Source organism: Apodemus sylvaticus, chromosome 5 (assembly GCF_947179515.1).
Source record: "Apodemus sylvaticus chromosome 5, mApoSyl1.1, whole genome shotgun sequence".
NCBI classification, from domain to species: Eukaryota; Metazoa; Chordata; class Mammalia; order Rodentia; family Muridae; genus Apodemus; species Apodemus sylvaticus.
Genome location: NC_067476.1, coordinates 140728710 through 140754982, shown reverse-complemented (window position 1 = coordinate 140754982; position 26273 = coordinate 140728710). Strand labels below are relative to the sequence as shown.

The following is a 26273-nucleotide window of genomic DNA, read 5'->3' as shown; positions in this document are numbered from 1 at the left end:
TACATCATGTGGTAAGTTTGGTAATTACCCTTACCTCAGAGTCAGTAACAGGAAATGACAATAGCAAACTATCTAATGAGGCTTGTGTGCTTGTGTGTGTGTGCGTGCTTGAGTATGAGAGAGAAGACTGAAATGTCTGGCTGGTTGCTTGAGGACTCATACAGTTCCCTCAGTGGTGATTTTCAGCAGGTGACTTAACTTCTCAGATTCCAGGGTGATAACCCCACATCATACAGTGTTGTGTGGGTTTGGTATGACCTGTGAGTCCTATTGTTGCCTTCAGTCACCTGCTGGTGTGTGGAATGTGAAGAGTGTGCTCTCAGGTACATGCAGCAAACTCCTAGGGCAGTATTCAGGCCAAAAATCTCTTTTTTCTTTCCTATTTAAAGTCTTTGGACCGGGTCTCCTGTACCCAGCCTTACCTCTAGCTTGCTCCATAGCTGAAGCTGGCCCTAAACTCCTCATCTTCGTGCCTCTACATCCCAAATGCTGGAATTATATGTATAACAAATTGATCAGTGACTTATGTACACCCCCCCATACACAAAGAGCTTGCATGAATTTGGCTTTTCTAAAAGAAAAAGTTAAAGTGTCTCAATCACCCTAAATAAATTTAGGAACGGAGAACTTGTGGAATCAGACTTTAAAATCGTAGTTGATAGTGGCTTATGCTTAAGGCAAGTTACTGCAAGCTGGCCCCAGGATCTCTGTCATCTGGGTCACGTGCTGGTTTGCCCTTCCGAGTCTTTCTCCACTTGTTTCCAAGTGTTTTGTACTCATGGAGAGTGTATATGTATGTGTGTGCTCATTATGGTGGATGTATCAACTAGTTTCTCTTAAGAAAACACCTTTGGGCTGGGCAGTGGTGGTGCATGCCTTTAATCCCAGCACTTGGGAGGCAGAGACAGACAGATTTCTGAGTTCAAGGCCAACCTGGTCTACAGAGTGAGTTCCAGGACAGCCGGGGCTATACAGAGAAACCCTGTCTGGGGGGGAGGAGGGGATGGGGGGTTAGGGGCGAAGGGGGGGACACACCTTTGGTAAGCTTCCTTTGCTTGTATATGAGAGGAGCCTCCTATTTGTTTGAGGCCTGCAAGAGAGAGTTCATCGTGCTTCGTGCACAGAACTGCTGCTCTCTACAGCACTGTTACCCTGTCGTGAAGGAGACATAGCCTCCTCCCTTCTACGGATCAGTGTGTAGTGGAGAGAAGGAAAAATAAACAAGCAGGGCTACACAGTGTGATGGGGTCAGCCTGGGGCCGGGAGCATAGAGCCAGGAGCCAGGCCTGGAGTGCTTCTCAGGGAAGTGCTTTCTAAATGCAGTTCTGGGGAACCTGTAGACTCCAGGGGGTTCTAGGAGAAAGGGGAAGAAAGAGAGAAAGGAAACCAGAGGAAGAGAGTAATGCTTTGTGCTGCTAGAGGTTGTGTAGCACTGGCTGTGCTTTCTGACAGAATGAGAACATATCAGGGTTGCAGTGGTCAGAGCTACTTGGCCCCTGAGGACCTCATTCTGCTGAGGTTCAGGCCAAGCCATTAGTTCTCAACCAAGGATAAATATGATTGGATCCAGACTCTGCAAACTGTATACTGCCAGGAGGAAAAAAGGTTTCAGTCTGGAATTCTGGTGTGGAGAATGCTGATGTAGTCTCTTGAAAGTCTATACTGTGGTTTCTTCACAGGGAAGGTGGCTGTAAAGACTCAGCGTGATGTTGGACAAGAATGTTTTTGAGACTCCTTCCTTCCTGATAACATTGACTTGAAGTTCAGTGATCTTGCATTTCCTTTGTGTTTGAGACAGACTCTCTTATAGCCCAGGCTGGCCTCAACTTACTAAGTGGCTGAGAATGGCCTTGACTTTCTGATCCTCCTGTCTCCACCTCAGGTGAGGGCCTGTGACACCACACTCCCTGAGTTGGAAGGTGAAGCTGTTTACTGTCCATCCTTTGCAGCGTCTGTTTGGGTGTGTGAGTGGGTAGGCCAGAGCTCAGCTCCACAGTCAGCTGCCACCCTCCTCCGGCTTCTGCTTGCCTAGACTCTAGGCAGGTGGCCAAGGAAGCAGCTGTTTGCCAACTATGGCAACCAGTTGAAGTCCCCAAGAGTGTCAGTGTCTCCAACAGAAGCAGCCTAGGGAGTCAAGACATACTGAAGGGATCACATCTGTGTTTCCAGGGGGCTGCAGTCCAGAGGATGATTGGTCAAAGGTGGATAAACCGATTGGCTCTGAAGTCTCAAACTTATTTGCCTTTTCCAAAAAGAATCCAGTAGAGTAACAGAGCTGTGAACTGGGGAGAACAACCCACAGAGTATTTGTTAGGGCAACGCTGAGCAAGCCTCAGAGGGGTAAGATGATGGAAAGATGGGTGTAGACAGGCAGCACTGATGGCATAGCCTGACTTTTCTCTTATACTTTGTGACCCTGGGTTATAAATGGGCCCCAGTCACAGGAGGACCTGGCCAGGGACAGATGCTTAGAAAATGTTTATTTCTGTCACATCTGTGCTGAAGCATGTTCTGAGTCTCATTTCAGTTTTCATAGATCCACTATGGCCTTGGCTGTCTCATAAAGTCTCCACCACAGTCCAGAGAACAGCCCTGGGGCCTTTCTGATTGCCAAGAAGAGGAATTGAAGTCTCTCTAAGCCAGGCCTGAAGGGTAATGCCAAAAGGCTAAGAACCATCACATGCAGCCAGTGTGTGAGCCCTGTGCAAGCCTAAGGCTTCAGAGCTAGAGCCCCCACCCTCTGTGGTCATACAACTGAGTGTGGAGGTATTATGGTGGCTGTTGAGCAGACAGCCATGTGGGCAGAGAAGCTGCAGGGGTTCCTGTCAGCAGATGCATGTGTGTATAGCCCAGAAGATTCCTCAGGAACCGGGCGTGGTACAGAGGCTTACCTGCCTATATCTGAGCATCCCAGGGGCTGAAACAGGTAGACCACACTGAGTTCAAGCCAGCCTGGACCACAGAGTGAGACTGTCTCAAAAGCAGTAAAACAATAAAAAGAGGTCTTTTGGGGACCAAGAAGTTCTATCAGGGAGACCCTCCAACCTGCATCCCTGCCAATAGGTTCCTGTGTGGGTGCCAGAGGTGGTGCTATACTCCTTTGAGCCTCGAACACAGGAAGTAGAGGCAAATGGATCTCTTAGTTCAAGGGAAATTACCTAGCAAGTTCTAAGCAAAGCTACATAGTGAGATCCTGCCTTCCCCCAAAAAAGAAAAGAGTGGCTGTGTTATGGTTAAAATGGGCTCTGTAGAAAGTCTGGGAGTACAGAAATAGAACATAAGGGAGAGGCTGGGTGATCAGCCACAAGCAGGGCAGCCGCCAAAAACAGGCCTCAGGTCTCTGAAAGCAGAGGGACAGGCATATTTTTGTGCCCCTAAATCATAGGTTTGGATTAGGGAAGACCACTGTGGTGGGTAATATGCTAGAGCTTTTATTGCTTTCATTTTATACACAATGAAAATAAAATGTAAAGAACAGGAAGCCAATTACTAACTTACAAATGCTTTTGCTTTTCCCTCCCCAAATACTTCCTACTCAGAATAGGCAAAGGGCTGTGAGCAGGGTGAATCCTAGCACCTCTGGGGAGAAGACCTTCCTCCTTGCAGTCTTGTTTGTTTGTTTGTTTGGTTCGTTGGTTGGTTGGTTTTCTTGAGACAGGATTTCTCTGTGTAGCTCTGGCTGTCTTAGAACTTGCTCTGTAGATCAGGCTGGTCTTGAACTCATAGAGATCCTCCTGCCACTGCCTCTTGAGTGCTAAGACTAAAGGTGTGCACCTGTGCTGGGCAGTGGTAGCACACGCCTTTAATCCCAGCACTCTGGGAGGCAGAGGCAGGCGGATTTCTGAGTTCAAGGCCAGCCTGGTCTACAGAGTGAGTTGCAGGACAGCCAAGGCTATACAGAGAAACCTTTCTCAAATAAACAAATAAAAATTAAAAAAAAAAAAAAAGGGTGTGTGCCATTACCAGCAGGCTCTCTTTGCAATATTAATGGAAAGCCCAGGACCAAGTTTTCCTCTGAGGAGCCAAGCTCCATCCTCTCTCTGTGGCCACAGCAGCCACCTAAAGCTGCAACACTCAAGATTGTATGTCCAAGGAGTAAGGCCCTTGTCTACACTTTCTCTCACACCAACCCTGAAACACTGCACACCCACGTGCCAACCACAGAGACCCTAGTGGTAACACTCTGCAGTATTTTCTTGGTTACAAAGCTGTCTCTTAAGCCATCTTTTGTTTAGTTTACTGCCATTCTGGGTTTTTACCTTACTATTTTTGTTTTTGAGTCTCATGTAGACCAGGTACCTCTGAAGTGCTCAGCAGCAGGCCCTGCTCGTGTGTGTGTGTGTGTGTGTGTGTGTGTGTGTGTGTGTGTGTGTGAACTTCTAGGAATCAGTTCTCTCCTCCCACCATGTAGTTTCTGGGAATAAACTCAGGTCTCAGGCTTGTTACGGTTAAGGTTAAGACAGAGGGTTAAGCAGGTGCCTTAACCTGAGATGGTTCAGTGGTTAAGAACACTGACTGCCCTTCCAAACGTCCCAGGTTCAAATCCCAGCAACCACATGGTAGCTCACTACCATCCGTAATGAGATCTGACTCACTCTTGTAGTGTGTCAGAAGACAGCTACAGTGTACTTACATATAATAATAAATAAATTTTTTTTTAAAATGTCAGCTTTTACATCATTAAGTAGAGTTAAATATTTATACTTCATTTGCACAGAATTAATATAATTGAAAATGCAGGTTTTAGACATGTATTTGCCAAAGCCACATTTTACCATTTTTTTGTAGTCTAGGCTGGGCTAGAACTTAGAAGGATCTTTTCTCCTTTGCTTCCTTAATGGTGGAATTATAAGTATTCTTCACCATGTCTTACCCACAAAAATGTTTTTGAGGTTCCTTGTGTTCTCACATGTGGACCAGGTTGGCCTCAATGCACTATGTAACCATGGGTGACAGTGAATTGCATGATCTACCTGCCTCCACCTTCTTCCTGGCTATACAATAAGTGTCAGGCCACCTCAGACTAGATATTGAGACAGTCCCAAAGAAACAAACAACCAGACTGAGAATATTCCCTTAACACTCTTACAGTGCTTGCTTAGCATGCAGAAAGCCATGGATTTGATCTCCAGTGCCGCATAAAAACAGACTTGTGGCACATACTTGTAACCCCAGCGTCTGAGAAATAGAAGCAGGTTTAGAAGTTTAAGGAGATTCTCTGATACAAAGTTGAAGGCCACAGTGGGTTTCAAAACAAACAAGCTGGGTATAGTGGCACACACCTTTAATCCCAGCACTTGGAGTGCAAAGGCTGGAGGATTCCATTGGTCGATACAAATAGTCCAAGACAACTAGGACTACATAGAGAAACTCTATTTTAAAACAAAACAAACAAAACTCAACCAAAAAACCCAACAACAAAAAAGACCACAATTGTGTTGTTGTGTCTGGTTTGTCTAGATAACCTTTACATTGGAGAACTGTCTTAGTGTCACAGGTTTCAGAGAGTGTACAGAGAGGTGCTGTGCAGTCTTCTCTTTTTTCCTTTGTGGTTTCCATCTTAAATTCACAGAACTTTTGTTATATTAAGAACCCTCTGGGGATAGTACCATTAGCTGAACGGGAGGCTTCACTGGGACATTTCCAGTCATGGCTTCTTCCAGGACTCACCTAGGGGACCACGTTATACTTGGTCATGTCTCCCAGTGTCCTCTGCTCTGTGTCCTCATGTCTCATAACTTTGACAGGCTTATGGAACACCAGGCAGGACTCCTCACTCAGTGAGGTTATCTGATATTTGTCCTGAGATTGACACTTGTGCTTTTTGTTCATTTGTTTTTCAAGAATCCCCAGGGTTCTGGAGAAATGGCTCAGCAGTTAAAAATACTTGCTGCTATTGCAAGTATTACCCATCCCTGTAACTACCATGTCAGACATTTCCCAGGGCCCCCTGCTTTCAAACCCTCTCCAGTGCCAGGCAGCCAGAGGGAGCTTTTCAAACCACAAATCTGATCATGTTACTACTTGACCTGAGTTCTCCCAGAAGCTTTTCATGCTTCCGACTCTTACGAGCTCCACGACCCTGCAGCTGGTCCTGCCATCCATTACATCATTTCCTTGCACTGCCTCTCTCACCACAGGATCTTTGGTGTTCCCTCTGCCTGGAGCATTTTGACCTAGTCAGTACCGATCTCCGCTTCATCTGTAGTAGGCTCACCTTCCCTAGATTAGATCCTGACCCCTTAACCTCTCTCCTGACAAACTCTTTCCAACTGCAACTTCACATTCAACTGTGTGGTACTTAGTGGGAATGCTCTTCTGCTAAGGATGGATCCTGAGTGCTTCTGCCACTGTGACATTTACCTGCCCCAACTCAGACTGACTACAAAAATCAAAAGGAGCCAACAATCTTAGTTTGCTGTCACCCTAAATAGAGCCTGTGGCAGGAACAGGATTTGTCTCTTTTGCACACTGACCCCAAAGTCTACAGCCCTACTCAGCCTAACATGCATAAGACTGCAGTAACTGGAGCTGGCAGGGGAGTGTCCTGCTTCACCAAAGGAGGGCATGTACAGTACCGGAGATACCACAGTTCTAAAAAGTTTAGGGGATCCAAGGGTACTAGCACAAACCACCTCTTAGTTCACACAGGGAGACTAAAGTCTAAACATGGCAGGTACTTATTGAGAGGGAGATAGGTCAGAAGTTGACCTAAACCAAGGATCTAGGTCTTCTGAGCCCTGTCCTGGAATGCTATATACTTTTCTCAAGATAGGAGAGCAGCTAAGAAGACCTTTGGAGGGGCCAAAACCAGACAGTCTCTGGACTCATTCCTGCCATTCTCTAGTTGGAGGGCTAAAGACCTATCTTACAAATAGGGAAATTGAGGCTGGAAGCATTCAAGTAGTTGAACCAAAGCCATACCTGGAGGGCTGGACTTGGGGTAAAAACCCTTAAGTGTGTGACAAAAGGACACAGGGCCCTGTAGCATATCAGCAAGTGGCCAGGCAGCTGTAGGTCAGCCTGGTTTAGGCAGTAGATATTGACCTTGAGCCCTGAGGTTTTCACCCAGACTCTGTGTCAGGGTAGGTGAGGAACACATGCAAAATCAGAATTCACAACTCATCAGTGGTGAGCTGGCTAGGTCAAAGGAGAGAAAATCATACCAGTCACAGCTGGAAATAACTTTTTTACAGGTTAGTAATGTTGGCAATAGATTGATGGTGGCACATGCCTTCAGTCCTAGTGCTCAGGAGACAGAAGCAGTCAGACCTCTGAGAATGAGATCTGCCTGCTTCTGTCTTCCAAGTGCCGGGATTAAAGGTATGTACTACCACCACCTGACAAATTGTGTTTTCAAGGTAGGATTCCTGGGCTGTGTTCTCTGTCCTGAGTTGCTGGGTAGACAGTTTCTCTGGGGGGTGGGGGAATAGATGGGGAACGCCTGTGGGGAGAGGCAAGGTGCATGCACCACTGTAAGAATACTGGTCTGGATTCTCATGGACAGAGGTGTAAACCAGACAGTACAGAAGGTAGAAATCACAGCTTCCAGGTGACCGCTAAGATCTTTCTGTATGTGCCAAGAGGGAAGGAGGGCCCTGGGCAGGCTTACAGATTGGGAGATGCCAGGCAGGCACTAACCTGCCTGTCTGAGGCAGAGGGTAGTATTCAGTAAGGTGCCCTGTGGCTTTCACTCTCTCTCTCTCCTTGCCAGATCCTGCTCGTCTCTGACTATTTCTATGCCTTCCTGCGACGGGAGTATTACCTCACACATGGTCTCTACTTGACTGCCAAGGACGGCACTGAGGCCATGCTTGTGCTCAAGTAGCCCTGGCTGGCACAGAGCTGCATGGACAAGAGGGGGAGGGCCAGAAGCCGGGCCAGGTCCCTCATCCAGAGCTGCCAGCAGGCGAGTCCTCAGGCAGAAGACGGTCAAGTCCAGGGTTCCAAATCTCTGGCACCAAAGGGGCCTCAAAGTTGGCAACAAAGGCCCATGGGGAGAAGCTAGGAGCACCCCACTTGGACCCCCCACTTTGTGACTGTGCACAGAAAGGAAGCAGCCGGTGAGCAGGGCTTTATAGGTTGTGACTACTTAATAAATGTGTGGGTCTTTTTTTCATTGTTGTTGTTCTGATGACATGTATTCCCAGAGCGGACTAAGCTTGGCCCCCAATACTAGGTAGTCTCCTGTAGTAAGGACACAGGCCCGTGTCTCTGACGGAGCATGTGTACACGTCACCTAGCAGCCCTCCCTACTCCCAAGCAAGCAGCTGGAGGCAAAGGGCCAGGCAGGCCTGAGCAATCTTTATTCTGCAGAGGAAATGACCACAGATCCATATACCATGTCAGGACAAGGGGAGCCAGCCTGTCAGGGGTGGGGCAGGTCCTGGCAGGAGGCAAAGCCTCCGGTGGATGAGGGGCAAGATGGGCAGACAGGCAAGGGCCTAAAAAACTGCAAACCCCACAGAGCAGGGATGCTGCTCCCTGCCCACTCCTAACCCAGCCAGAATCCAAAAGAGCAACCCTAACATGACTGGCCCATGACCTACCCAGGATGTGGTAGGCTGGCTGGTGGCCCCTACCTGGGGGGAAGGGGGTGTCACATCTCTGCCTAATCCACTGGGGATTCAAATAGCTTAGTTTAGGAGCCAGGACCTCCCTGGGGAGAACCTGACCAGAACTCCCAGCCACCCCCCACCCCTACTCTTGACTCAGAAGCCGAAGGTTTCTTGGGAGGCATAGACCATGTAGAGGAATCCGTCTTCATCCTTTTCCTGTTCATAGATGTCAGCGATGGGTGTGGATACGCTCACCATGCTGTGCTGGTTCACCAGCAGGAAGAAGGCCTGCGTGGGGTTGAGTTGCAGGCGGCGTCTGTGGAGGCAGGTGGGCATGCCAGGTGAGGAGGCCGCCTGATGGAGGCCTGGGTGACCCTCCCAAAATGATTCTGAATCTTCACTTTCGGTCCATCTCAGCCAGAGGCTCTCACCTCTTTACTGAAGATCACCGCAACCCCGACCTTGACCTTTCCCCAGCCTCCTAGAACAGGGGTCGGGTGTCCCAAATCATGTCCCCTTTACCCGCTCCATCCCTTCTAGTGGAACCTGGCCCTGCCCCACCCAAGACTTGTAGGAGGCTGTCCACGTACCGGATGATCTTGACCAACTCGCTCATGTTAACATGGTCAGGAACCAGAAACTTGGTCTTATCCAGGACCGGCAGCTGCTTCTCACCCTTGTAGCGCTCGATGATCACCTGGGAGTGGAGTGGGCGGGGGACTCGTAAGTCAGGGGCGGGACCTGGCAGGGCAGGGCGTGGCCGGGGGGTGGTGGGGGGCTAAAGACTCACCGGGATCTTGTTGGGGTGCTGGTCGCGGATCTGCTGCACCTCCTTACAGCGGTCGGCTGCGGACAGAGCTCTGTGTGAGGCCCAGCGGTACTGAGGCCTCCCGCGACTCCGCCTCGCTGATTCCCCGAGGGGCGGCCCCGGGCCCGCCCCGCCCCAGCGCCCGCCCCCGGGGCCGTCGGCCCCACAGCCCTCCACCGGGGGACCGGGTAGAGAGGTGGACGACCCTGCCAGGCCTTATGGCCTCTCCACCCAGGGTCCGGCCGGCCTGTGCCTGACGTCATGGGGCTGACGTCATCTGCGGCAATCGGGGTCGACTGGCACCCCCATCCCTCGGTCCCCGATGGCAGTTCACCCCAGGGCCTCACCGAAGCTGCGCCGCTGCTTGAAAGGCCGGTCGGAGGGCATCGCGCGGGCCCGGCGGGGCGCGCAGCCGGGACTCCGGGGCGCGCGGCTCAGGGATGCGGCTGCGGTTCGGCGCGCCGGGGGCTCCGGGGCTCGAGCTCAAGGGCTGCGGGGCTCGCGCTGAACCCGGCGGTGGCGGCTGCGGGAGGTAACTCGCCTGGGTGACGTCAGGTCACAACATTCCTTAAAGGGGAGGCCGGCGCGCCGCTCCCATTGGGCCGACGGAAAACCCGCCTGCCTGGACCTGTGACGCCACGGCGCAGACAGCCCGGATTCCCGGCGCAGGCCGTAAGGAGGCGGAGCTCCAGGGCGCGTCACAGTATTGTGACGTCACGATGGCACAGGCTCGTCTCCTTGGCTCCTCAGGCGCTGAAGCTAGGCAGTTGTCGCTTCCATCAAGCCTCTCTACGCTGCGGAGTAATTCACGGGGCCTCTACCGACTTTAGCATTAGAGAACGAAGGTGGCGTGGAGAGAGGATGGAACACCCGGGGTTTTAAAAGTTTTTACGTGTAAGTCCGCGGAGCCAGAACATAGCGTCGGATACCCTTAGTCTGGAGTTACTAGCGATGCTGAGAATCAAGCTGAGGTCCTCTGTAATAACAGCAAGGGCTCTTAATTGCCAAGCCATCGCTCTAAACCCTCACCCAGGCCTTCAAAGAACTCTGGAACAGCCATAGAAAGCATTATAAAACATTAATAAACGGTTTAGATAAAGCAGGAGAGAATCACTGAATGGGAGGCTATATCAGAAGTGGTTAACCATGAGATAGAGAACATTAGGAATTGACAACACACGAAGTCAGAATTTACAGATTGAGCCCCTTGGTAGGATAGGAAGAAGTATGGTCTTGAAATGTTATTCAGGTCAGGGTAGGATACTTGACTCGCAGATGTGAGGCGTAAGTTCAATAGCTCAGTTTTTTTCTAGAGGTGGAGGGGATAGAGGGAGAGCACACACGGACACTTAAGAGGCAGACCCTTGAAGAACTTTAAAAATTGATTAAAAGCCAGGATCAATGCCAGATGTAGCTGGCTCTGTGTGAATTTGAGGCAGAAGGATGGGCTAGAGTTGAAATAAGGAAGAAAAAGGATAAAACAAAAGAATTTACAAAGGACTATTGCTTGGAAAAAGTTAAAGTTTGCACTTCAGAAACATACAACTCAAAGGGAAGAAATTCGATGGGAACTGGTACCCAAATGAACAGATGCATGTTTAAGTAACTCTAAACAACTACTTAATAGGGGCATAAATAGTAGTGGTTGTGGGTACAACAAGTTGCTAAGGTCACAAGAATTCAGCTAAATTTGCCTTAAAGAGGCTGGGTGGTGGTATACTCCTTAATCCCAGCACTCTGTAGGCAAAGACAGGATGAGTTCTTGAGTTCAAGGCCAACCTGATCTAGATAGTGAGACCTTGTGTTTTAGATTTTGTTTTGCTTTTTAAATGTTCTAGGGAGCTGGGTTTGTTTGGAAAGATTTTGGTTATTGTCTGCTTGGTCAGGTGGAGTGCTTGCCTGCAAGCATGAGGACATGAGTTCAATTTTCGGGGTGTGTGGGATCCTAGAGGCTCTCCCTAGCAAGTGACTCAACCGGTCCTTAGATACCACTTACTGCCTTCTCCAATAGCTAAACTCCTAGTATGTGGCAGCCCAGGGACGTAGAATTACCTTCCTAAATTATGACCTTAAATCCTATTTAGTGCCTCTACTAATCTTAGACACCTTCCCCTTGCAGAAAGTCTGTTAGTGCAAGGATTAGCCTTTATTTTGAGGGTTTCTGCTGGGTCTCCTCAGTGTTCCGGCTTCTCTTTCAGCAAGTGACAGGATTACTAAATCTGTCTCAGGACATCTCTCTACTGAACCTGGAAAGAACTTTTTAAAAAATATTTTAAATATTAAAATACTTTCTGTCTGTGGTGGTAGAAGAACTACTTCCACACAGTAAATAGATTAAGTGTAAAAAAAAAAAAAGTCAGACACAACAGGAGGGGTCATTAGGAGAATAGAAATATAAAAAATAAGGTTTTAAATACTGAAAGGCGGGTAGTGAAGGGCTCTGAACCATGGAAGCCAGAAGCAGGTTATGTAGGAAAGCAAATAGGATGGTAAACAGCACAGAAGCAGAGCTGGAGGGACTTGGGGGGACGGGCGGTGTCGAGGGTTGTTGTTGTTGAGACAGGGTTTCTCTGTGTGGCCTTGGCTGTCCTGAAACTCACTCTGTAGACCAGGCAGGCCTCAAACTCAGAAATCTGTCTGCCTCTGCCTCCCGAGTGCTGGGATTACAGGCGTGCACCACCACTGCCTGGCTTGAGCTGTAGGAATCTTCTACTCACCTATAAAAACACCAAGTGCTGGGAATGTAGCTCAGTGTGTAGAGTGCATGCCTCCTGTGCAGGACATCCTAGGTTTGATCCCAGCTTCACATAGATTGGACATGGTGGCACTTGCCTGTCATCCCAAATTTTAGGACTGGCCAAGAAAAGTATGGAGGAAGGCCATCGTGTTTACAAGAGGACGGCAGGGGAATGGTATACCATATGTGTGAAATGTAAGACCCATTTCTTTTCGTTGTAAGTAAAAAGTTAATAAAAACATAAAATTTGGGCCAGTGAGATGACTCTAGACGCTTTCTGCCAAACCTAACCACATGAGTTCAGTCCCTGAAACCTGTCTGCTAAAAGGAGAGAGCCAGTTTCTGCAAATTGATCTCTGACCCTCAGACTTGTGAATACAAACAGTATAAGTGTTTAAAAAGCAAAACAAAAAAGTACCAGATGCATACAGAGAAAACCAAGAGAAGAAATTGATAGAAAATTCACACAAAGACAGTAAGGCTAAGGTTATTAAAGGATTGAGTGTCCCTTCTAAGTGATGAAATTATTCTCTAGGAAGAGATCATTTTGACCTTTTCCATTCTGAGGTTATGAAAGGCTGAACTGTCTTGTGAATGACTACAGTCCTAGCATTTGGGAGGTAGAGGCAGGAGGAGGATCAAGGTTCAAGGTCAGTTTGGTTCATGCAAAACCTTATCTCAAAATAAGAAAAATGCTTTTGGTAGGCTAGGCATGGTGACACACCTGTAATCCAGAGCTCTGGAAACTAAGATCAGAGGATCATGTGACTTCAAGTCTAATCTGGGCTACAAACCCAAACCCTGTCTCAATAATATCTTGTTATAACAGAATAGACTCTTAAGTAGGGAGCAGACATCAGCAGACATCATTATAAGTGACAAAGACCAGACCCTGTCTTGAAAAACCAACAACAAAAACAACAACAACAACAAAACTTGTGACAAGGACTAAAGGTGTAGTCATAGTGCCCTGGGCTCTGGCAGCTACTCAGTTCTGCAGCATTGTGAGAGCAGCTTCAGCCTGCATGGCACTGCATACCACAGTGTTGTTTGATTTTTGACATACTTGGCCTGAGGGCCCCAATGTGCCCTTGGTACAGAGCTATGACTGAGTGGACAAACCTCACAAACAGTGCCACAGGAGATGGAGTGTTCCTGCAGCCCGTAAGGGAGCTGGAAGAACTGGGTCGGCTGTGGCCTTGGGAGAAGTGGTCACACCTGTCTCTTGTCAGACTCTACACTTGATCCACCTGACACCAGTGTGCTGCCTCCCTTGGTCGCTGGGCCACCCATCTTCCAGAATTCAGTAGCTTGGCCTCCCAAGTTTTTTAAGTGAATTGTTTATGGATGCCTTAAGTTTGACTTGCCCAGAACAAACTCCCATATGTACTCCAAACCTCGGTCATTCTTGACTTTGTGCTCCCACAGCACATCCTCAAGTCGTGTTGCTTAGACTTTTGAGATAGTTCTGTAATCTGACAGAGGTGACTTTCTCCACCTCTGCCTCCTGGTCCAGAGTCACCACTATCTCAGAGAGATCCACCCACCTCTGCCTTCTAAGCCCCAAGTTTAAAGGCATGTGGTTTTTTGTTTTTTTTTTTTGTTTTTTGAGCCGGTTTCTCTGTATAGCCCTGACTATCCTGAAACTCACTCAGTAGACCAGGCTGGCCTCGAACTCAGAAATCCACCTGCCTCTGCCTCCCAGAGTGCTGGGATCACAGGCGTGCACCATCACTGCCTGGTTAAGGCATGTGTTACCATGCCAGGCTGTGTCCTGCTTCTTAAACTCAAAAGGTTTTGTGGTTTGTTTATTTTTATTTTAAAGATTTTTTAATTTATTATATGTAAGTACATTGTAGCTATCTTCAGACACACCAGAAGAGGGCATCTGATCTCATTACAGATGTTTGTGAGCCACCGTGTGGTTGCTGGAATTTGAACTCAGGGCCTTCAGAAGAGCTGTCAGTCTTCTTGGGAGGCAAAGGCAGGCAGATTTCTGAGTTCAAGGCCAGCCCAGTCTACAGAGTGAGTTCCAGGACAAACATCCAGGGCTACGCAGAGAAACCCTGTCTTGTAAGACCAAAAAGCCAGGCGGTGGTGGTGCATGCTTTTAATCCCAACACTTGGAGGCAGAGGCAGGTGCATTTCTGAGTTCGAGGCCAGCCTGGTCTACAGAGGGAGTTCCAGGATAGCCAGGGCTATACAGAGAAACCCTGTCTTGAAAAAACAAAACAAATGAAAACAAAACAAAACAAAAACGCTGCCTGACTAGGATTTTAAATTTAATATGCTAATAGCACATTTACTCCTATGGCATATGGCTGTTTGGCCTGCTTGCATGTCTGAGTACCACTTGCATGCCTGTTGCCCACAAGGCCAGCAGAGGGCATTGGAGCACCTGAAACTGGAGTTTAGAGATGGTCATGAGCTACCATGTAGGTGCCTTTCCCCGTGTCACAGATTCAGGCCCTGCCTCTTGAACAAGGTTCCTGAGCCTGGGGCTGCTCAAAATCGACAAGTCAAAGAGAGTTCCTAACCCCTTTAACTAACCGGTGCTTCCAGCTAATCCTTCGCTCTCTCATATCTCATCCTGACCCTGATCTTAGTGGGACTGTGACCCCCAACTCTGAGACTTCTAGGTGGCCCTCAAGCTTTTCACCTGTCCACCATTATTCCTGTAGGATGAAGCAAGGCAGTGAGTGACCTCTAGGGACCCCTTTCCCCTCTGTGGGCTATATTCCACCACTGTGCCATTTTTAATGCCACATCAGGGCTTCCTGCCTGCCTGTAAATTAGTTTGTAGAATGAAGCACCCATGTTTGAAAGTGATGTCTCATTGAGTGGCAAACAAAGTGACCAATCAGAGGATTTGACAGAATAGGTCATGCCCAACTCTCAAGAGAGAAAAGGGAAGCATTGCAGAGAGAAGGGTAGAGAAGAAGGAGGCAGTTTCATTGGGAGTTTTACAGTGTCAGGTTGGAGAGAACAAGTTAGACAGGTGAAGACAGAGGAGCCAAAGAATGAGAAGCCAGAAGATTAGAACAGATTGCTAGAGTTAGTTTGAGGCCAAGCTGAACCTCAAGCTGAAGAGGAGCGTCTGGGAGGGGGGGACAGATTGAACCAGTTTGGGGAGGCATCTCAGCCATTCATACTCAGAAAGAACTAGAAAGGGTGAACTTATTCAGTGGTAAGTCTCAGAGGCTGAAAACATTCTAGGCCTAGGTTAGATTGTACAGAGGCTGGAGGCTTCCAGGCCTGCATTAGGAGAGGGAGGTAGGCAGCCGTGGAGATGACCAACAGGAGAATAAAAGTTACTTTTACCCAAGCAAGATTCCCACGGCTGCCTGCTTCTCTGCCTCCTTCCCCATTCCTGGTCAAGTTCAGCCAGCTGAGGACTGTTTCCCAGCTCTGCCGCTCAGGAAAGCAAGGTGATTACATTTGAATAACTAGACCACTGGGAGAAAGTGCTGATTGGAGCTTGCGGAGACCTTGGCCATCTATTGTACCAGGTCTTCACCAGCGTGTGGACTATGCCTGCCAGGTTTGAAAGTTGGATAGGGTTTCCTGAGCTCACACCAGCCTCCCACTCCTGACCTTCGTCTCCACTTCCTGAGTGAAGGCTGGGATCACACTGTGTCCCTCCACATCCAGACTGTGCAGTGCTGGAGCCTGAACCCAGGCTTTGATGCAGACTGCCCGCAGGGAGAGCTACACTGTCTGGGTGAGTGACATCAAGGCTTAGTACCTATTGCCAGGCGGTGGTGGCGCACTCCTGCAATCCCAGCACTCTGGGAGGCAGAGGCAGGCGAATTTCTGAGTTCGAGGCCAGCCTCTTCTACAAGAGTGATTTCCAGGACAGCTGGGGCTATACAGAGAAACCCTGTCTTGAAAAACAAACAAATAAACAAACAAACAAACAAACAAACAAACAAAAAACCCAAAAATAAAAAAAAAACAAAAGAAAAGGATTATTACCTGTCGCAGAGTTGAAAGTTAGAAGGAACCTGAGTTCTGGACTGTAACCAGATCAACCAAAAGTAACTTTTAATTGTGTGTGTGTATGTGTGTAGTAACAACTTGCAGGAGAAGCTTCTCTCCATCAGGTGGGTCCTGAGGATTGAACTCTGGTCATCACACTTTGTGGCAAGCACGTTTACCAGCTGACCCATCTTGCTAGCACCAGTGTAAGCCACTGTTGGTTTTCTGCAGCTGAATTCCGTCCCAGTTCAAACAGTGTGGGTGGCCCCTTGACTCATCTTGCTCCCTGGAACAGGTGGGGCCTTTGGAGCGCTTCTCTCTCACATTCTCTTCCTCTTCACGCTCTGGTGAGTGAGTTCTCTGAACTCACTTGTTTCCAAGACAGGGTTTCTCTGTGTAGCCCTGGCTGCCCTAGCACTCACTCTGTAGACCAGGCTGGCCTTGAATTCAGAGATCCACCGGTCTCTGTCTCCTGAGTTCTGGGACTGAGTGTGTATCACCAAGCTGGGCTTGGAGCTCTTTGCCTTTAAGTGCTAGAACCCTGGCTTTCCTTAACAGCATTCGGCTGTGACTCTGAGCACTGGGCGGAGCCACGGTCTCATGTAACCTACCCTAGCCTTGGTCTTACTGAGCTACATTCCCAGCCTCCTCCAACCCCCAAGACAGGTTCTTTATGAATCCTTGGATGTCCTGGAACATACTCTGTAGTCCAGGCTGACCTCTGACTCACAGAAATCCACCCTCCTTTGCCTCTTGACTTTTTTTTATTTTTATTTATTTATTTATTTTACATTGTATACCAATGCCTTACTGAGTTAATCAACCTGGCCTTTGAATTTTCTCTGAAGCCTGGGCAAACCTTGGACTCCAGATCCTCCAGTCTCAGCCTCCTAAGTAGATGAGATTAATGGGCTAGGGTATATGACATGATAAATCTAGAAGTTACCAGCAAGCTTAGTTGGTTAAGGCACTTGCTGCCAAGACTGACGGTCTGAGCTCTAGGACCTGTATGATGACAGAACCAACTCCCACAGATTGTCCCCTGACCTCCACATGTGCACTGTGGCAATACCCCCACCACACACATATGTACACACATACACACACACACATGCACACCACACACAATTAATTTTTGTTCTTTGAGAGTTCACTTCATGTATGTCCATATGTATACCATGTGTATACATGTGACCACAGATCCCAGAAGACAGTATTGGATCCCTGGAACTAGAGTTACAAGCGGTTGTGAACCATTGTTGTGGTTGTGATATGAGTGCCAGTGTTCAAGTTTGTGTCCTCTGCAAAAGCAAGTAATCCTAACAGCAGAGAAGCCATTTCTTCAGCCTCTCTGAGTGTTTCGTAGATCTTCTTTTATGTTCCTCCATAATTTGCCTCCCCTTCTCTGCCCACCCAGGTTTGTGGCATTATTTTTAAGCCTCCAAGGCCAATTTTGTGGTGTCTAATATTCTTGGACATGTGGCCTTCTACTGGAGCACTGCCAAATTACCATTATCAGGGGGTACACTCTTAGAGAAAATTGCCGCTTCCTCTCCCAGCAGTTGACAGTGGCCAGTAGTTTCATGGCCTGGAATGGGATTGCGAATTTCCCCGTCCTTGATATGATTTTGTGTGCCTTGGAATTGGACAGGTTTTGAACATGCTATTGTAGCCGTTATGAGTTTACATGGGCAGCTGCCTTGCTGTGTCCAAAGGATGTTTCCTTGTAGTCACCCACTGTCTCAGGCTGTGACACTTTTTCTTCCACCTCTTCTGCAATGATCCCTTAGCCTTGGGAGACGGGGGTGCATTGTATATGTTTCCTTATATATGTGCATAGCAGGTCTGAGCTTTCTATATAGTCTTCCTATTTTGTGCAATTTGGCCAGTTGTGAGTCTCTGTATTAATCACAATCTATTGCAATTAGAATTTCTCAGATAATGAAGTCCATTAATCAGTGGATAGACCACAAGTCATTAGGACTGGGTTCAATTCTATGTCCATTGGGCAGTGTGACAGCAGTGGGCTCTCCCTAGGGCTTATGTTGACAGGCGTGCATTTCATCCTGTAGAGAGTGATTCAGATCAGATCATAGAGTGGCTGGTTCCTGACGTGATGCTTGGGCCGCCAGTAAGCCAGGGGGCCTGTATTTCCAGACAGACATTTTTGCAGTTCCTAGCTGGGTGTGACTGATAACTTTTCTCCTCCAGTAACTCGCACAGCACCTCTGGACTGTGAAAGCTAACTAATCTTGGGGATGAAGCTTCCAGGTCTGCATCAGCTTGATTCTTGACATGTTCTGTGATCAATGCGTAAGCATACTGAAGGATGCGCTGTCTTCAGCAGTGCCGTCTGGAGGGCCACGGAGAGCAGTAGCAGTCCTGTAATATTTGGGACTTCAGTGGCCAACCAGGTCAATAGAAGCCACTCATACCTGGCACTGGATTTTTTGTTAGCCTCTGATGTCTAGGATGTATTGTCCTGTTAACATGGTAACCTGATTTTAACTAGTGTGTGTGTGTGTGTATGTGTATGTGTGTGTGTGTGTGTATATGTGTGCGGGGGTAGTGTATGTGTATGTAATTGTATGTGTAGGGGGGTAGACTTGGGAGGGGGGCTTCTGCAGTAGTAGCTTTTTTCAAAAGGTCATCAGTGTTATTTATCTCTTGCTCTGTCATGTCCTCTACCTCACCCTCCACTTCCTTAACCTAATCTAACCCTTCTTATTCCATGATTCCTTGATACCAGTGCAGCCTATCGCCTTTCCCTTGAATATGACGCTTAGTACTTTGCTGACCTTCCTGAGTATTGCAAGAGAAATACACATGTCTGAAGATTTAAAGCTAACATCCACTGTTGAGAGAAAACAGGACATTTGTCTTCCTGGTTTTGGGTTTCTTTACTCAGAATGATTGTTTCCAGCTCTGTCCATTTACCTGTGGATTTTATAATTCAATTTTCTTAATAGATAAGTCATAATCTGTTGTGTAAGTGTATCATCAGTTGATGGACAACTGCTTTGTTTCTGTTTCTTGGCTATTGTGAGTAGAGCAGCAACAAACATCAGTGAGCAGGTATCTCTAGAGTACGCTAGGAGAGACTGGTCTTCTGAGTGTGTAACGGGGTGTAGAACGGGCTCTTACCTCAGGTCTCTTTCTAGCTTTTTGAGGAACTTCCATGCTGAGATCCGAGTGGAAGCAGCCCCATGAGCAGGGGATGAGTGCTGTGCTTCCACACATGCACAGCAGGGGATGAGTGTTGTGTTCCCACACATGCACAGCAGGGGCTGAGTGTTGTGTTCCCACACGTGCACAGCAGGGGCTGAGTGTTGTGTTCCCACACATGCACAGCAGGGGATGAGTGTTGTGTTCCCACACATGCACAGCAGGGGCTGAGTGTTGTGTTCCCACACATGCACAGCAGGGGATGAGTGTTGTGTTCCCACACATGTATAGCAGGGGCTGAGTGTTGTGTTCCCACAAATGTATAGCAGGGGCTGAGTGTTGTGTTCCCACACATGCACAGCAGGGGCTGAGTGTTGTGTTCCCACACATGCACAGCAGGGGCTGAGTGTTGTGTTCCCACACATGCACAGCAGGGGCTGAGTGTTGTGTTCCCACAAATGTATAGCAGGGGATGAGTGTTGTGTTCCCACAAATGTACAGCAGCATTTTTTACCATTTGTATTTTGTTGTCTCAGCAGGAGGGTCTCACTGTATAACCCTGGATGTCCTGAAACTATGTAGACCAGGCTGTCCTTGAACTCATAGTGATCTGCCTGCTCCTTATGGAGTGTTAGAACCAGGGGCCAGTGCTCCCCTGTCTGGAGCCACCAGGCCTGACTAGCTACCATTTGTTTTGTATTAGCCATTCTCTTTGGAGTAAGATGAAGTCTCAGACATGTTTTAGTTTACATTTCCCTATTGGCTAAGGATGTTCAACATTTTTAAAAAGTGTTTCTTGGCTGGGTGATGGTGGTGGTGCATGCCTTTAATCTCAGAACTTGGGAGGCAAAGGCAGGCAGGTCTCTATGAGTTTGAGGCCAACCTGGTTGGCCAACTAGTTCTGGTTACAAAACTAATTCTAGGACAGCCAGGCCTGCACAGAGAAACCCTGTCTTGAAAAATAGTTTTTCCCAGCCATTTGTATTTCATCTTTTGAGAACTCAGTTGAGTTCCATGTCCCATATTTAAATTGGATTGTTAGTTTGCTTGTTTGATTTTGAGTTCTTTATATTTTCTAAATACTAACCCTCTGTCAGATGTATAACTGGCAGATTTTCTTTTCTTCATTCTGTAGACTGCCTCTTTACTTGTGTGAGTGTGTCCTTTGCTGTACAAAACCTTTTTAGTTTCACAAAGTATCATTTAATGTTGGTCTTAATGCCTGTGCTGTTGGGGTCTTTCCTGTAAAGTACCGTGCTTTCCTGCCAGAAAGTGGTGGCACACACCTTTGATCCAGCACTTGGAAGGCAGAGGCAGGCAGATCTCTGTCAGTTTCTAAAACACATTTTAAATGGAATATATATTGCCTACATCTTCTTGTATATTGTTGTGCTGAGATATGTCCCCTGTAACCCTGCTCTCTTAGTGAATGGATGTTGGATTTTGTGAAAGGCCTTTTCTGCCTTAGTGAGATGTCTGTTATGTGGTGAACTGTGATTATATGTTGAACCATCCAACTTGATCACGATAGATAATCCTTTTGATATGTTCTTGAATTTAGTTTGTAAGTACCTTGTTGAGAAATTTTGTATTTGTTCATCAGCGATAGTGGCCTGTAATTTTTTTCTTTTCCTTTTTGCTTGGTTTTAGTGTCATGGTAATATTGGCTTTGTAGAGGGAATTTGGAAATGCTCCTTCCATTTTGCAGAATGGTTTGAAGAGTATTGGGTTTTGTTTTGTTTTGTTTTTTTAAGAGTGGAACTGCTGGGCACACCCTTCACTTTTCTCCCTCCTTTTTTTTTTTTTTTTAAGATTTTATTTATGTATGTGAGAACACTAACTGTCATCAAACACACCAGAAGAGGGCATTAAATCCCACTACAGATGGTTGTGAGCCACCATGTGGTTGCTGGGTATTGATTTCAGGACCTCTGGAAGAGCAGTCAGTGCTCGTGACCGCTGAGCCATCTCTCCAGGTGGTGAAGAGTATTGTTGTTAATCCTGCTTTGAGGTCTGGTCTGCACTGACCCCATCTGGCTCTGAGCTTTTTTCAGTTGAGGGTCTCTATTGCTGTGATTAAACGCCATGAACTTAAACAACTTGCGGAACAGGTTTATTTTGCTTATACTTCTACATAAGGAAGTCAGGGCATAAACTGACAGAGGCCATGGAAAAGTGCTGTACACTGGCTTGCTCCCTATGGTTTGCCCAGCCTGCTTTCTCACAGCACCCAAGACCATCAGCCCATGAGTGCTGCTGCCCAGAGTATGTTGAGACCTCCCACATTAAACACCAGTCAAGAAAATGCACCCCAGGCTTATCCACAAGCCAGTTTGTTGTTGGGGGCATTTTCTCAGCTGAGGTTCCCTCTTCCAAAATGACTCTAGTTATGTCAAAACCAGACCGCATGGGAGAGTTTTAATTACTGTTTTTGTCTCAATGGGTGTTACAAATCTACTTAAGATTATTTTATTTATCTTGATTTAACTTAGGCTTTGTGTGTGTGTGTGTGTATGTGTGTGTGTGTGTGTGTGTGTGTGTGTGTGTGTGTGTATGCGTGTGTATTCATTTTTAGATTTTTAAATTTTTAGATTTTTCAGTTTGGTAGACTATATTTTTAAAAATTATTTACTTTGTGTGAATGTCTGTGTCACATGTGTGTCTGGTGCTCATGGAGACCAGAGGGGCGCATTGGATCCTCTGGTACTTGAGTTACAGATGGTTGTAAACTGCCATGTTGGTGCTGGAAATCCAACCTAGGTCCTGTAGAAGAGCAGCTGGTGTTCCCAACTACTGAACCCCTCCCTCCAACTCGGATGGGGCATTTTCTTTATTTATTACTGATGTAAGAGGGCCCAGTTCAGTGTTGGTGATGCCACCCCTGGGTGCTATAAGAACCCAGGTGGAGGGCTGGAGAGGTGGCTCAGCAGTTAAGAACACTGACTGTTCTTCCAGAGAACCCAGGTTCAATTCCCAGCACCCACATGCCAGCTCACAACTGTCTGTAACACCAAAACCTGACACCCTCACACAAACATACATGCAGGCAAAACACCAATGCACATAAAATAAAAATTAAAAAAGAAAGAAACAAGGTTGAGCAAGCTACAGAGATCAAGCCACTACACAGTGCTCCTACACTGCATCATCTGCTTCAGCTCCTGCCTCCAGGTTCCTGCCTTGACCTCCTGTCCTGACTTCCCTGGATAATGGACTATAAGCTGTAAGAGGAAATAAATCTTTCCTCCCCAAGTTGCTTTAAGGTCATGCTGTTTTATCACAGCAATAGAAACCCTAACCAAGCCAAGTTCTGCCTTCATTGATTGTGAAATGTGTTTCTTGAAGGCAACAAAAGATAGATCCTATTTCCTGATCCATTGTTAGTCTGTGTGTCTCCATTGAGAAGTTGAGACTGTTTATATTATGAATATTAAGCCCATTCATTTTATTGCCCTGTTAGGCTTCTTCTGATTTGGTGTTCCTGTTTATTTGCTCCTTAAGCCTTCTTAGGTGTGTTTAGTCTCCTTTTCAGATCTCAGTGTTTTCTCTAGAGCTGGCATAGGAGTCATATTTTTTGTTTGTTTTTTTGATTTGGTTTTTTTCAAGACAGGGTTTCTCTGTGTAGCCCTGGCTGTCCTGGAACTCACTCTGTAGACCAGGCTGGCCTCGAACTCAGAAATCCGCCTGCCTCTGCCTCCCAGAGTGCTGGGATTACAGGCGTGCGCCACCACTGCCCAGCAGGAGGCATATTTTAAAATCTATTTTATAGTATCCCAAAGTTCTGTGTTCTTACATTATTAATTTGAAATTTTTTGACTTATTATTGTCTATATCTGTTTATTTTGAGATAAGGTCTTATTGTGTAGCCCTGACTGGTTTTGAATTTGCAGAGATCCAGCTGCTTCTGCCTCTTGAGGACTGGTATTAAAGGCATGCACCACCACACCCACCTTTCTTAGATATTTTTGGTTTTGGCACAGTGTCATTTTCTTTTTCTTCTTTTGATAATGTGTCTCTAGTCCAGGCTGATCTCAACCACTAGTTTTTCTCAAAAATTTGGGGATAAAAATTCTTCCAGTTTCTGATAATGCTGTAGGGATGCCAAATACTTTTTACTAAATTTATTCATTTATTTATTTTGAGTAGGTCACAAGTGTCTGAGGGCTTACTCTGAAGAATTAAAATGTATTGGTGTGGGGTAGAGCCCAAGCATAGCTGGTCTTATTTTTAGTAGGCATTGGCTGAGTAACGGCTGAGTAAACGATCACATGGAGTGTCTCAGCAGGGATGCGGAGTAAGGAGCAGACACCCTGATATGCTCTTCTAGTAGGATATTCAAATCAAATGCATATTAAAAGGTATTCAGAGCCCCAGAAAATTCAAAACACTATCAAATTCCCTAATTTATCTTGCCATTTGTTGTGTATTTGAATGTTAAATTAGGCTTAGTATCACCTTGTTTCCTGCCCAGAACCACACACCTGGTTCATTGGCCACATGCAAGAACAGGCTAGGAGCAGAACCACAGTCAAGGGGCCATGTTGTCTCATACTCTTGCCTAGGCTGTGGCTGTGGGAGGAGTAGGTGGAAGACAGGAGGCTTCTAGAAGGCTTCACACTGGGAGACCCACAATCAGCAGGTGGGGGCCATCTGGCTTCAGTTTAGGGAAGCAGAGAAGAGGGGTACAGATGCATGCTAGGCAAGCCAGAAGTCACTCAGTGTATGGTGAACTTTCCTCCCAGCTTAGTAGCCTTTTAGCAACACTGGGGAAAGCGATGGCTCTGAGGTGGGCAGGAAGGCTAAGTTCAGACACTGGCTGTGTCTCAGTGGAGGTGGACTGGGCACACAGCGCTTGTCTCCATGCGTAGGTCCCAGGTAATGCGCTCACCCATGTGGGTGGGAAGAACACCAGTGGGACAGACAGACAGTGGGCAACAAAATCAAGCTGCTTTTGATGTACTTGGTCTTGCCTTGTCAAAACAGAACTAGCAGTGTGAATTGTTTTCTATTTTGAGATAGAAATCTTGCTTATGTAGGTATAAACTGTGTGTGTGTGTTGGGGGCGGGAGTGGTGCATGCTATAGTGTCTAAGGACAAGTTTGTGGAGTCTGTTCTCACCAGGGTTGTCCTGCAAGTGAGTTTACCTGCTGAGCTGGCCCTAAGCTTTTCTTTTTCCTTTTTAATGTAAAGTGATTTTATTGCTTGAGCACACAGGACCGATTCCTGGCACTGTAGAAGAGGCTGTGGATGGCTCATGTTTCTAGTTAGGTGGGAGAACCTGCTTAGTCTTACAATGAGCCAATCATTAATTCAGATCTCTGTCAGATTTTAAGGAATTTAGCATCCTTATCCTTTTCATCTCAACATGCTTGCAAACAGCTACACTGTGCTACCACTTTAAAAGATCACTGGCGGTGGGCTGGAGAGATGGTTCAGTGGTTAAGAGCCACTCTTAACCACTGGACTGCTCTTCCAGAGGTCCTGAGTTCAATTCCCAGCAACCACATGGGGACTCATAACCATCTGTAATGAGATCTGATGCCCTCTTGTGTGTATGAAGACAGCTACAGTGTACATCTATACATAAATACATCTTTATTAAAAAAAAAAGATCAGGGGCGAGGCAAACTTTGTCTTGAAGGATATTCTGAATTTTATTGTTAGTTATAAGATGGACTTGTGCAACATCTGAATCCCTCAGGATGGCACCCAACTGAGGGAGTCAGGGCTGTTTGTAAACTTTTGTTTCTTCAGTTAGCAGACTTGAGCTAGATAGACAGGGCAGAGCCAAATGGGATAAGTGCTACCCAGGAGTGTAGTCTGGCCACAAAGAGATGTTGTAGCCCTGGCCTTTAAAAAGTTCAATACCAGACTCTCACATGGTGGAGGGAGAAAACTGACTCCCAGAAGTTATCCTCTGACCTATAATGCACACACAAAAATAAAACTGTATGTGTGCGTGCGTGTGCGCGCGCCATAACAGCCATGAGGCCAGCTCAAGAGTTTTCTCTTCAAACATAGAAACCAGAAATCAAACTCAGACCATCAGGCTCAGCAGCAGATGCCTTTGTCAACTGAGCTACCTGCTCCACTCCAACCCTCCAGGGCCAGGCCCCAAACTTTTGAACTTTTTGCCTCTAACTCCTGAGTGCTGGTATTACTAATTTAAGCCACCATTTCCAGCCTAAGTGTGTGTGTGTTCATGCACACGTGCCACAGACATTTGTGAACTGCCCCATTTGGGTGCTGGAAACTGAACTTGGTCCTCTGGAAGAGCACATAGTGCTCTGAACTGTTGAGCCATCTCTATAGCTTTGTAAAATTTATTTTGGACACGATATATATATAGTTTCCCTTCCCTTCTTCCCTTTCTTCCTACCAAACCCTCCAACCCTCCAACTCTCTTTCAAATTCAAACTCTTTTCATTACTTCAGAATCTGTCTTTTTGGATTTTTTTTTTTTTTTTTTTTTTTTTTGGTTTTTCAAGACAGGGTTTCTCTGTGTAGCCCTGGCTGTCCTGGAACTCACTCTGTAGACCAGGCTGGCCTCAAACTCAGAAATCTGCCTGCCTCTACCTCCCAGAGTGCTGGGATTACAGGTGTGCGCCACCACCACCTGGCTAGAATCTGTCTTTTTAAGGCACCCCTTCATATATCCCAGGCTGGCCCCTAACTGGATACATGTCCAGTTTATGGGACTCTGGGGACTGATCCCAGGGCCTCACACATGCCAGGCTGTGTGCTCGTGAGCCCAACCGTAACCTTTTGGAACATTTCTATGATTTTAAGTTATGTGTTATGTCTCTAAGTGGGTATATGAATATGAGTACAGGTGTCCCTGGAGGCCAGAAGAGGGTATGGGATCCCCTGTAGCTAGAGTTAGTTACAGGTGGCTGTCAGCTGTCTGACATATATACTGGCAACTGAAATCTGGTCCTTTGCAAGCATGATAATACACTTTTAGCTGCAAAGCCACCACTCCAGCCCATGAACATTCTTTTTTCTTAAACAGTGTATTCTAATTCAG

The 26273-nt window shown here is 46.9% G+C and overlaps 2 protein-coding genes across 2 annotated transcripts in view; one reads left to right on the top strand and one right to left on the bottom strand.

Moving 5' to 3' along the window:
• Nucleotides 1-8119, top strand: part of Pigu (phosphatidylinositol glycan anchor biosynthesis class U) — a 78954-nt gene extending 70835 nt beyond the window's left edge. The window contains exon 12 of the mRNA XM_052184024.1: nucleotides 7715-8119. Within this exon, the coding sequence (XP_052039984.1) occupies nucleotides 7715-7828 (114 nt within the window). The 3' untranslated portion in view covers nucleotides 7829-8119. The remainder of the gene's footprint in view (nucleotides 1-7714) is intronic.
• A 164-nt stretch (nucleotides 8120-8283) lies between these two features.
• Nucleotides 8284-9988, bottom strand: Map1lc3a (microtubule associated protein 1 light chain 3 alpha). Its single transcript, XM_052184026.1, has 4 exons — nucleotides 9714-9988; nucleotides 9349-9404; nucleotides 9149-9255; nucleotides 8284-8874 (listed from the first exon to the last, which is right to left on the bottom strand). The coding sequence occupies exons 1-4, from the start codon at nucleotides 9751-9753 to the stop codon at nucleotides 8712-8714; spliced, it is 366 nt and encodes a 121-aa protein (XP_052039986.1). The 5' UTR covers nucleotides 9754-9988; the 3' UTR covers nucleotides 8284-8711.
• Between the last annotated feature and the right edge of the window lie 16285 nt (nucleotides 9989-26273).